Raw genomic sequence first — 13348 nt, forward strand, 5'->3', positions numbered from 1 at the left:
TGACCAACAGCAACACATGTATTAACATGTAGAACAAGACGCCTGTTCGGCGATATTACATTTTTATTCCGAAAGAAACAACGCTGTTAACGGTCAGGTACTCATTTGACACCTGGGTACGATGAGAGGATGTGAGTAAAGAGCCTTTTCCAATGACTCAACTATGCGCCGAGCTTGGCTCGAGCCCAGGACCTTCCGATCCGAAAGCGAGTGTCATACCACTAGACCACATCGCTACACACAAGTATTATTGTTGGGTTTGTTTATTTATTTATTTTTTCCTCACTAATAAGTATTTAGTTGACGTTGCTATATTCATTTTTGTTCAGTACTTAATTATTTACATTTTGTTTTACTTAATACCAAATATGGAATAATTTAAAATCTGTACGTTGCTGGTTGAAGCCGGGATTTGTAAAAAGAGTAGCAGAATGATAAAATTATGAGGCTTTACTGGATAATGATTTTTAAAAATTACGAATATTTCGGATAGGACCCTTCTTCAGGGATCAAGCAGTAATGAAAACAAAAACATTTTTCAAATGTCCTGAGAAATCAACAGATAACACAAACTCAAAAGAGGAGCAGTTTGATTGCTTTGTGTACAAATGTAAATGGTATAAATCAGTTTTTATTTTTGTTTTAACAAGCTGAGGAAGTGGTTATCAAATCGTGTCTGTAGGTAGTGTTCAAAACATGGACAAGCAATTTGACAATGTTAATTTGGATGCTTATTTTTAATAGTTCCTGTCCTATGGACCTGATCCATTTTTTTGGGGGGCGGGGGGGGGGGTTAATTTTATAGATTTATTTATTTATTTATTATTTTATTTATTTATTTATTTATTTATTTATTTATTTATTGTATAGCTTTGAGATCCACTTGCTCAGCTTGTCAATTTTGACATTTTATTTCCTTTCTCTTATCATTTTGGCTTTTAGGAAATTATATAATTTAACATCAGATTGCAAAGTCAAGATAACGCCTTTTTATTTTGTTTGCACGTAACATACCATTATATTTTATCTTTGTTTGAGTCAACCCATTTAATTTTTTTTCCCTTCATTATTTTTTTTCTTTTTATATTAATTTGTTTGTGGGGTTATTTTGGGGGTTTGTTTTGTTTATGAAGTTTTTGTGGGAGTTTTGTTGTTGTTGTTGTTGTTGTTGTTGTTTTGTTTTTGTTTTTTGTCTTATTGTTTTTTTAATAGTTGTATTTTTTTTGGTGGGGGGGGGGGTGTTTTATTCTGTTTGTTTTGTTGGGGTTTGTTGTTTGTTTGTTTGTTTTTTTTTTTGGTTTTTGGGTGTTTTATTTTCTTTAATAATTTATTTTATTTGTTCTTTTTTCGTTCTATTTAATATTTCTTGTACTGAGAACAGTAACGTACAGTTTTGCCTAAGTATAAATGTTCTAAAAGAGCTTATTATGTCAAAAACACGAAACCACTAAAAATTAGAAAGTTTGCCCAAATTGTTTTGTTGTTGGGTTTTCATTTTTTTGGGTTATTATTTTTAGGGGGGGGGGGGTTGGGGTTGTTTTTTGTTGTTTTTTTTGGTAATGCAGAATGGACATCGTAAGCTCTACAAGAACTGACTTTTGCAAACTGTACACAGCGTTCTAGTTCTAGTCCGTCCGCCTTTGGCCATCACCATAATCAATAATCAAACTGCAATCAATTGCCTGATAAACCTCTATTATGAATATGTTGTTTTTTTTTCTTCATTTTCTTCCCATCCTTCATCTAGCAACCACTAATACCAGTAGCGATGGTGACGAAGGTAACCTCAAACCCCATACATGTTTACTTATTACCTACTATCAATCAACCCTCCTTTCTGATATTAACTGCCCTCACTGCCCCCCCCCCCCCCCTAACTCCTTACGCCCTTCTTTAGCCATACATGTGACCCATCGTCTCGAAACGTTATTACGTCTCGTCTGCCTGAACTAGGTACGAAAAAGTAAAATAAACTAAAAGTGCCCACAAATATGACATTTTGATATTTATATCTTTGAGAAACTATGTCTATCGCCTTCAATTGGGCGTATGAAATTGACCCAAAATTTCATACGTTCGACCTTAAAACTAATTTTTAAGCAACGATTTTACCCTCGTATACTGTAATACCGTTTTTATGCGATGGGTCGATCACACACATATGTTTTCATAAAATTGCACATGTTAGAGCAGAAGACTAAAGACTATCTTTTTACAAGTCTGAAAACCAAAAAAAAAATTTTTTTAATGTTACAATCTCATTCTTGTGATTGAGAAACTAAAATTACAGAATAATCCCGATAAATTCAACACCGCTTACCAGAAAGATTGGTTGACTTTAATTAACTCTCTCCTTACCAGCCGTTTTCAAGATTTCCACAAAACTTCAAACCCAACCCAAAAATAGATATTTTATCATTCAAACACAATAGCAGTAGAAGTTCTTGCGATAAATAATTTCTTTAGAAAAACATACTCTACAGCACACTTTAAATTTTATGATGTGCAAAAGAAATTTAAATAAGAAAAATGCTGGCTGTATCGTAACGAATGTGATGATTTTCCTATAGTTGGTAAGAAGAGGGTTAAGAGTATCCAATTTTTTTTACCAACAAGCGGTGTTGACTTTAAGCAGAAGTTCACTTTAAGAGTAATGGCTTTATGTTGATTCTATCGAATGAGATAAATCAGAAGGGAATCACAATGCCACTTTTATATCCCAAGTTTTCATGATCAGTTTTTGCCACTACAAAAGCAATGCCTTTCAAAAATGAATTTTACTTTAATGCGCTTTATGAAGCTGTGCAGAAAGGATAGCTCTTTATGATTTTATAACCCTTCTTCTATTTACATTCTGAATGAAACATCATCAATTAAAATGATACAATTTTTCTAACCGAATATATATATTTATTGTAAACTATCATCTTTTACCTCAGTAAAATAAAATCGAAGGACTTTTGTTTCTCATTCTCATGATAATATTGATAAAAGTATACACATATTATTTGAGATCATCGATTTATCAAACTTGTAAATTGTACTCCACACCTAGCAGAAGACCTGCAGTGTAATATTCGAGTATTATGTATAATTTATGTTCATTTATCTTTGTATAAAAATCACCTCTGTTATTATGTGTAACTGAAGAAGTTTATGCCGACCTCAAAGCTCAACCTTATACTGGATAAACAGTGCCTTAACATTTATGTTTACTGTTATTTTTAATTTATTGACATTTTCTGGAAGAAATTGTCTGTTTTTTAAATATTGTTTTGTTTTTAAACATGAAAAATTCGAACGCATGCATTTTGTAGCCTTTTGCTACGTAGCTTGTATTCAATGATTTTCAAGTATTTTTTTTTTTAATTGTTAGAAGAACGAATATTTGAATATATTAGAGACTTCAATGATTTAGATACAATTGGAGGTTGTCGACCGTTCAGGTTTCCCCCAACATCAAATCAAATGATTATATTTGTAATAAAAAATGAAACTAATGGATTACTTTAGCGAAAAGAAATAAACAAAGTTTATTTAGATGTCTATATTTTTATCTACATAATCCGTGTTTGATTATCTACGTGTTTTGATAAAAGAAAAAAAAAACGCGAAACATTTGTTGATTATTGAAGCTTCAAATATCTTAAAATTCGTTCTCCTTTCGATGTATGATATTTGAATTTGTTACTGCTAGAGCATGTCTAAATATATTTAGAGTAATAACAATTTATCATGATATAATGTTATGTTTGGAAATCCCTGTACTTTTTTAGTGATTCAAAGCTGATTTACGTATAGCATGAGTGCTAGGAGACAGAGGAACAGAGAGTTACTCTCGGTGTTATCTCGGAGGAACGTTAGGATGTTTGTAGTTATGTAACGTAGATTTTCATATCATGGATACTGATTTCGATTAATTATTGCTACCTCTTTGTTTCTATTCACATCGCCGAGTTTGATAATATAAGTCTATGGCGACGTGTAGCTGTTAACCGAATTGCCATGGGCTCAAATCGACGCAAACTATTGTCCATAGCAATTATGTTAATCAAGCCCATAATTATGCTCGGTTATCAGACCTTCTACTATGTACATCTAGTTCTATGACTATCAGTAAAGAAAGAAGTCAATGTGTTTGAAATAGCTTATAATTTATCTGTAGAAAGAGAGCACGCCAGAAGCCTAATATTTTGTTTCTATTCATGTTTTTTTTTTTTCAAAATTATCAATTGATTTATTATAACGAATACCAGTTGTTTTAGATAGATGTTTGGTTTTAATCGTCTTCACAACAATGTTGGATAATGATACGCCGCAAGTTATACGATTAAATTACGTACCTATCATTATTATATTATTCTATCATGAGAGGAACCATAATTCTCTCTCTCTCTCTCTCTCTCTCTCTCTCTCTCTCTCTCTCTCTCTCTCTCTCTCTCTCTCTCCCTCTCTCTCTCTCTGTCATCTATCTTTTTTATCGATATTTTTCTCTCTGTGTGTCTGAGCGTCTGTTTTGTGGGGGAGGGGAGAGGAGGAGTGATGTTACATTGTATCCATTGTTTGTTGTAAATTTGTCACTTCTGCTGCAAAAGCTTACAATGAGGAGCCAATGGTGAACAATGAGAATGACACAACCTCACAACCTCCAGACTCTGGTAAAAGAATAATTGATGTTGTGTATCAATGCGATACTTTCTGTGTTTAACCTAGATGTTTGAATGTTTCAAATCGTGAGGAGATGGAATATTGTCTTTTATCAAGGGTAATTCAACCAGTGTAAATTCCAATTACTCATCATTCCACCAAAATGCCTCCTCCCAAATATTATTGATCCTAATAGTAGTATTCCATAGGCTTTCATATCATTCCCATAACCTTGCCTCCTTTGCCATCCATACAAGCCAGTTGTTCCTAGAATGTTTTGATGTTTTTCTTATGTTCTTCTAACACTTCACGTCCGTTTTCAAAGAATGAGGAAAAACTCATTCAGATGTTATTGGAATACTTTACCACTTTTGCTTATCATTCTTTTCTTACACTTATCATGTTAATATTATTATCATTATAATTCTATATTTTATTATATCCACATTACTTTGATTCGTTGGAAATCAGAAACCTGTATACTTCTGATAATTTACTTCACTTTTCATCATTTTCTCCATCACGTCACAGTCACGAAAATTATTTCGATGTTCCACATGTCACATTTTCATTCCAACTTTCAATCTTTCTCCATAATAAATCTACAACTTTTATAAATAGAGATCCCTTTACAGTAAATAAAGATCGATTATTTCGTTCAGTAATGTAGCATCCGATATTCCTATACACTGAGATTACTTCCCTTCCTTGTATTATATTATACTCAATTTTAAAACTCTAAGTTACCTCGTGTATTTAAAAAGAGTAGTGACTTTTCGCTCACGGACAACGCAACACGCCTTTAAGACAACGTGATCCGTTAATAAATTGAGGAAATCCTCACGTAGGGCGTGACCTTAACGGCACGTTGACCCTTAGAGCCAAAAGTCATCATCGTTGTCCACACGTTTGACTGCATGCATGTTCTGTATTTAGATATGCAACCACCTTGTTCCAATGATAGAAAAATAAAATTTGTGACCGACCGTGTCAATCCGGTATGTCGAAACGACCCAGATGTATAAAACTTAGTTCCAGGTCAAAGTGACAAAAATTAGGAATTGTCTGTTTTTATAAGCTTAAGAAACAAATTTGATTCTTCTCAAAAATAACGTTTACTTTAACTCATATTAGATAAGTTAAAAAGATGCTAGAAGCTGTGTGCTGTAAAAAAATTAAATAAATAAAAGAACAAAAATGATAACAACACCTTCGAAAATGAACAAAATATCAAGCAAAAGAACGTTTCGTGCTCGAAACGCCTCTTCAGCCAATAGCAAAAACAGTAATAATCATTAATTCTTTAATTCATAACCAGACAGAAGGCAGAGAAGTATTTGACACATTGTGTCTACAACTAATAGGATCTTCAATGAAGATCTTCTACTTCTTTTCATAGTTTTGATTTAACTTGTTTATTTCAAGCTTACCTTAATGTAATTAAAGCGTCAGGTCTAGCCCCGACATAATACCTTTAAGAAACGATCGGTCACATTTTGCATGGCAACTACTAACACCAGTACCTGAATGTTACATGTAATGGATAAAATAAAATGAATGTTGACATAATAAATTCTAAATTGAGCTTTTATAAAGCGCAATATCCACTAAACGTGCCCAAAGCGCTTTATAATGGCTCCCTGGCCAACAGTAACATTAACATGTAGGTCGTGACATGACGCCTGTTAGGCGATATTACAATTTTTTCGGACATTGACAACGCTGTTTACGGCCAGGTACTCATTTTACACCTGAGTACAGTGAGAGAATGTGAGTAAATAGTCTTTTCCGAGGACTCAATTATGCGCCGAGAGAGGCTCGAATCCAGGACCTTCCGATTCGAAAACGGAGTGTCATACCACAAGACCAAATTCCGAGATAATATGACCACTGTGACAGCAAATCAGGTCAAAGCCTTCAAACTCAAGAGAGCATTTTCCTGCATTTAATAATGACCCAACTCTTTTTTTTTTTAAAGAAAAAGAAAAAAATTAGGTGCGGTTCCTGACCTCACATAGTGGGCAGAGGGGGTGGGGGGGGGGGAGGCACTGGTTGTGTCTTCTATCCCCCTCTATCCATTTTCCAACATGCGTTCTGTCTTTGTGTTGGAATGAGATAACTTGCCTTTGTCCTGGCCCTGGCTGGGAGGGAGACAGTCAAATCTATAGTGAGAGTTTTGGGAGATGATATTTTTTGTCTTGTAGATCATCTCTCTGTTATGCACCGTATTATTTTTGTTTTACATATAAATGATTTGTAAACATTTGAGTGTGTTCCTATTAGTGGGGACCCGTGCTTGTGTCAAGATGAGACTTTTAGGTGATTTGACACTAAGTACATTGATGGTTTTGCTCTTGGAATCTTCATCTTTTCCCTATTTGAACAAATTCCCCTTTGTCTTCCTTTTTTTGGGTACTTTATTTGTAATTGTAGAACTTTTTACTATCCCATTTTCTTCCTATTTACTGGCGCTGATATGACCTAAATGTGTTGCAAGACCGTAAAATCTTTTAAAAAAATTGTCCATCGTCAAAGTCCAAGTTGTCTCCTTTTGCTTCAAGACAACTAGAATTGACAGAATTTTAATGTCAATCACTCTTTTACTTATTATGTTTCGTATTTATTTATATCGAGAGAAGAAAATAAGAAGAAGAATATGTAGATAGTTTTATTGGGAATATTTTGAAATATCGAATATCTTTACAAATGACGGACGTTTATTGAAGAGAAGTCAGCTAAAAGGAATTAACACTATTTTGGTACTTTCATTTAAGACAATACCATTTTGAACCCTAGATCTAGATCGAGTTTTGTTAAGTGAAAGTGTTTTGTTTTTGGTTGTTTTTTTTTTTTTTTTTTTGTTTTTTGTTTTTTTTTTTTTTTTTGGGGGGGGGGGTTGCAATTTTTAGCGCCATCGCAAAATTTTATTTTCATTAGGCATAAGATTTTAGCCACTTGTACATTATATGATTTGACAACTGTCTTCCATTTGCCATCATTCCCTGTCCCTCATCCACCATTCAAACGTTGCAAGGGAGACAATCGGTTTTTTAAAAACATGTTTAATGCTTTCAATGTTACTTCCCTTGAAAGTATTCTTTTTACATTTCTAATGTTATGTGATCCACCTACAATTTCCATCCTGCTTACGTATATGTTTTTTTTTTAAATCATAAAAGAATCCGATAATTAATCCATTCGTGTCCTAACGCAAACACATTTCAGATTTGAACTCGATGTAATGAAAGAGTAACGGTTGGTGGTGGTATTACAGTCTGTCAACACAATCAATATAAGCTGTCGTGTTTAGGAAACACACATTTTTATGAAAGATTTGTATAGCGCAATTTCCACTTAACGTGCTCAATGCGCTTCAAAATGGATCCCAAGCCAACACCAACACTTAATATGTTGGACGAGGCATGACGTACGGGAAAATAAATTCCGCCCTCCCGCTACGGGGTCATTAGATACCGTCACCTAGGCATCCCGTGAAGGAATATGTGTATATATACATATATATAAACCATCAAACGAAATATCTGATGTCAACAGGAATCAGCCATCTTGTGACGCATGAGTAGTAATTAATCGTTAAATACTTATACTGTTTAAGTATACCTTACCAAATAACACTCTTCTAGTCAAGTATTCTTTTATATCATATTAGTAATAGATGCATGCAATGTCATAATTATCTTTAATTTATCTATTCATTTATTTATTTATTTATATTAATTTTATTTATTTACTTAACATTAAAATTATCGTGCTTGGCCAATATGATGAATTTTCAAGATTATATTTATGATAACCAATGAGATATACATGAACATAGCTGCCTATAGTTTTCACTAACGTTTTGTAGCGCTTAAAACATGGTATATGATTGAGCTTTTAGTTCCCACCTTTTAGAAACAAGACAAGAGAGCATGTAAGATGAAATATTGACACACCATATATTATTTACTTAAACTTTGAATAGACTATAGACGACGTGCGCTTATCTGCAGGTCTGATAACCCAATTCATTATGGGCTCATTGTTGTAATGGAAATCCCCAAAAAAATTATGCAAAATACTGTCCCTTACAACAATGTTAAGCTAGGCCTATAAGTGCGTTCGTATGTCAGACCTGCATATACATATATATACATGTCGACTATAAACTATGGTGTGTGATCCTTAATAAGGTCATTCAGTAATGTGTTTGTTTTGAACGTGTATCCGTGCAGGCATCAAGATGGAAGTGGTGGATTACTGTGCTATTGGGAATGGGGGATGTGCCCATAAATGTAACCACACCAAGGCCGGAGCTGTGTGTTCTTGTAGGATGGGATACCGACTGTTGGCTGATAGAAAGTCTTGTCAAGGTGGGTGGTATTCTCTAGATCATGACTGTGGTGGTGGTGGTGCGGTGGAACGAACGATAAATACGACGATAAACTGAGCGGGCGTGGCTATGACCACTGTCTCTATCGCTCGTTGTCTCTAATCGTCGTCTGCCCAACCTCTGTAATGGTGATGGTGGTGATGTTGAAAAAAATGGTGACGACATAGATGATGATGATGATGATGATGATGATGATGATGATGATGATGATGATGATGATGGTGGTGGTGGTGGTGGTGGTGGCGATGGCGGCGTGGTGGTGGTATTGATAATGGTGATGATGATGATGAGGAGGAGGAGGATTGCATTGGTGGTAGCGGGGTGGCGGTGATGGTGATATCTGTGGTGTTAGTGGGGATGTTAATGGTGATGGTAATAGCTAAACTATAACAATACGATGATACAATAATTTTATGATGGTGTGAAAGGAGTTTTGCTCTGCCTGTGATGAGATTCTACAACAATTTAGATAACAGAAGAAGAAGAAGAAGAAGAAGAATTTTAAACAAACACACACACACACACACACACACACACACACATAGACACAATAAAACGATTCGACCTAATGATGGATAAAAGAAAAAAAAGGACAACGCCAATTCTCCCAGCCCCTCCCCCCCCCCCCCCCCCCCTCCCCTCCTTTTAAAAAATAATTTAACTCCCACCAAATTAATATAATATTAAGATACTTATAATTGTATGGATTTGTGTTTTTTTTTTCATTCTAGACATTGACGAGTGTGAAGGTTCTGACAACTGCTGCACAGAGTTCTGTAACAACAATCCAGGAGGCTACACATGTGGCTGTAGACAAGGGTTCCTGCTAAGCCGGGATGGGTGCATGTGTGAAGGTGAATAAAAAAAAATTGAGCTTTTATATATATCCACTAAACGTGCTCAAAGCGCTTTACAAAGGGTCCCTGACCAACAGCAACATTTAGGCGATGGTACAGTTGTTTCGGACAGGACAACGCTGTTAACAAACAGTTATTCATTTTACACCTGAGTACGATGAGAGAATGTGAGTAAAGAGCCTTTTCCAATGAGTCAACTATTCGCCGAGCGAGGCTCGAACCCAGGACCTTCCGATCCGAAAGCGAGTGTCATACCACGAGACCACATAGCCACGCAACCATACAAGTAACCATTCTTGTATACAAGGAAAAGCTCAATTCTGCGTCGATTGTGAAAGAAGTTGAGTAATTTCATTAGCAATGATGGCTGGGGAAGGGGCAACGTGTACTTATTTTCCGGTCTGAGAACCGAAATGGTATTGGGCTTTATGTTCTAATAGAAATAATCTCAAACCACAGCAAAATTAAATATTGTCCATTACAACAATGTTAAAACGTCAAGGGGGGGGGGGGGGGGGTATATATGTCTGCAGCATAAAACATATTTCCTTCTTGTCGATAATATCTAGGGCGTCCCAAAATCTAGGTGGTAGAGCACTCGCTTTTCCAGCAAAGGGACTATTACTGATCTCGGGTGCAGTTGAAATTGTTAACAATTAATTATGAAATGATATGCTATTTTTAACATCGGCAAGACATTATGCGTTCCCACCCTATCTGTATCGATTTTAGAGTTTATTTTTGTTTTATTCAAATTTTTTCCAATGTTTTTTTTTTTTTTTCGTTTTGTTTTTGGGGTTTTTTTTCTTTGTTTTGTTTCTTTTTTGTTTCTTTTTTTTTTTTGACATCAGAATTCCAGATGTTTAATTCTCTCCCATGATGATAATATAATGGTTTTAAGAATTAAAATGTGTTCATCTATTTATTATATTTTAAATCGGTTTTTTTTTTCAATACCAATATAGTTTTATTCATCATTTCAACAAAGTATGGGAAAACAACTTGTAGGCTTTCTTTAAATGTCAAGCTATGATAAAGATTCTTCTTTTGATAATCATCATCGACAGAAATATAGTACTATTATTTTAGACTGTAGGCATTTCCAACCATGTTGGTCCAAGAGAAGGACGTAGGTTTGTGTTTTCAAACTAACGAAAGAGTGGTAATGGAGAGGCTTCGGATAAGAACAATACAGACAATGGACGTTTCGGGTACAAACCCTCGTCAGCACAACAATAAACAAATGATCATGGAAAACTTAATAAAATGCAGTATACCTTGTATCGTCTGGACTCAATGGTGGTTGGAGTGTGACATTCACGCCCCCCCCCCCCCCCACACACACACACACACTGCTCCCTGTTTTTTTTTAATCTTACTCTTCATAAACAAACAATCTTACAGTTTTTTTTCTCATTCAGTTTGACAGCACCGACTTCGATAATATTATCCTCCTTTTTTTTTCTTTCCTGTTTTTATTGTGTGTGTGGTTGTGTGTTGTTTGTTTGGTTTTATGAGTGTGTGTATGTGTTTCGTTTTGTTTATTTTTTTGGAGGAGGAGGGTTTGATTGTTTGTTTCTTTGTTATTTGTTTGTTTTGTTTTTTTTTTGTTTTTTTTGTTTGTTTGTTTTTTTTTTTGGGGGGGGGTTGTTTTTTGTTGTTTCTTTTGTTTGTTTGTTTTTTGTTGTTTTTTTTTTTTTTGTTTTTGTTTTTTGTAGTTTTAATTGTTTTAATTTGTCTTATTTTATTTCCTTTTTTTTTTCATTATTCAACCCAGACATTGATGAATGCCTGAATGACAATGGTGGATGTGAACAGCTGTGTATCAACTCAGAAGGGTCTTATAGCTGTAAATGTAACACTGGATTCATGGCCCGAGGAAAGGAGTGTCTTGGTGAGTTTTTTTTTCTGTTGACAAAAACCTGCATGGGGATGAGGGCGGGGAAAAAACTGACACCCCTCCTCACTCCCTATTTACCCCCCCCCCCCCCTCCCTTTCCAAACCTTAACTTAATGTAAAATTGAAGTCACTTTCTTTCGAAATTTGGCCTTATTAAGAGCCACTTTATTCATTATTGTTCAGCACTTGGTAAGTTAAATGCATTTTCAAATTTTAAATTTTATTATATTGATGTCGTGTGAAAGTGAAATTTGTTTCATATACGTATTTCCATAATATGATATTTTTTTCAGTCTTCTTAGTGTCACTTTTGTTTTTCATCAAAACCAACATTGTTAAATGTTTTGTTACCCTTGATATTCTAGTTGTTTTGAGCACAGTTGGTTTGAATTTATAATCTAAGGATGCCTTTTATGGCTTTTTTTTTTGGGGGGGGGGGGTTACATCTTCGCAGAGAATAAGTCAGTACAAATTGACTGAGTGCCTGGAACAAACAAACATAACATGATTTGGAAAGAATGAATAACGCTACTTACCTTAAGGCACTTCGTCGCTTTTTCTTTAAATCCGGATGTCTCCATTATCCGGAGAGGTTGTCTGGGAATGGATTTTTTGTTTTCTTTATTTGTACACTGTAGGGATTGATTCCACTATCGGAGGTCTCTCTGATCCGGATAAAATACTGTATAAAGGAGTAGCAGAATATATATATATATATATATATATATATATATATATATATATAATATATATATATATATATATATATTAGATAGATAGATAGAATATATATAGATATGTATGTATATATATATATATATATATATATATATATATATATATATATATATATATATATATATATTATATATATATATATATTCTGCTACTCCTTTATACAAACCAATCGTAATTTATCTGTATTCATTGTAATTCCCTTTTCCATAGTCTGTGTGTTTGTTTTTTGATGAATCAACTCTTACATTTAATCATGGTATTGTTGTCTATCACATTATTATGTCCAGTCGTCTCAAATCGGTGTTGTGTCGAATTGAACACCAGATTTTAAAAAAATTGAGATTGTATATAGTGCAATATCCACTAAACGTCCTCAAAGCGGTTTACAAAGGGTCCCTGACCAACAGCAGCACGTAACATATAGAACGAGATATGCCGCCTGTTAGGTGATGTTACAAATTTTTTTCCGACAAAGACAACACTGTTACGGCCAGGTACTTATTTTTCACCTGAGTACGGTTATAGAATGTGACTAAAGAGCCTTTTCCAAGGACTCAACTATGCGCCGAGGGAGGCTCGAACCCGCACAAGATACCAAGCAGTGGTTTTATATCAAATTAAGAAATTAAGGAGCAGGCACCGGTGTAAGATAAAGAACTGAACAAGTGTGCATAAAAGGGACCAGACAAGGCAAAAAAAAAAAAAAAAAAAAATACAAGAAAAAGAAACATCACAAAAAATCAGTCGACTTCGGGAAAAAAAAACATACAATCTACCAAAAAAAATCAGTTGTCTGGCACCTTTTATTCACAC

At 34.5% G+C, this 13348-nt stretch overlaps 1 protein-coding gene across 7 annotated transcripts in view; it reads left to right on the top strand.

Annotated features, from left to right (window-relative positions):
• LOC144970419 (uncharacterized) overlaps positions 1 to 13348 on the top strand; it is a 310164-nt gene that overhangs the window by 238806 nt on the left and 58010 nt on the right. For 6 of the 7 annotated variants that reach the window (XM_078910048.1, XM_078910046.1, XM_078910042.1 and 3 more), the window contains exons 11-14: positions 1748 to 1780; positions 8883 to 9020; positions 9772 to 9894; positions 11675 to 11791. In XM_078910048.1, the coding sequence (XP_078766174.1) occupies positions 1748 to 1780; positions 8883 to 9020; positions 9772 to 9894; positions 11675 to 11791 (411 nt within the window). The remainder of the gene's footprint in view (positions 1 to 1747; positions 1781 to 8882; positions 9021 to 9771; positions 9895 to 11674; positions 11792 to 13348) is intronic. The other variant, XM_078910044.1, reaches the window with a different exon arrangement.

The sequence above is a fragment of the Berghia stephanieae genome, chromosome 4 (genome assembly GCF_034508935.2).
Source record: "Berghia stephanieae isolate SIO BIC M18660-M18661 chromosome 4, UCSD_Bste_1.3, whole genome shotgun sequence".
NCBI lineage: Eukaryota > Metazoa > Mollusca > Gastropoda > Nudibranchia > Aeolidiidae > Berghia > Berghia stephanieae.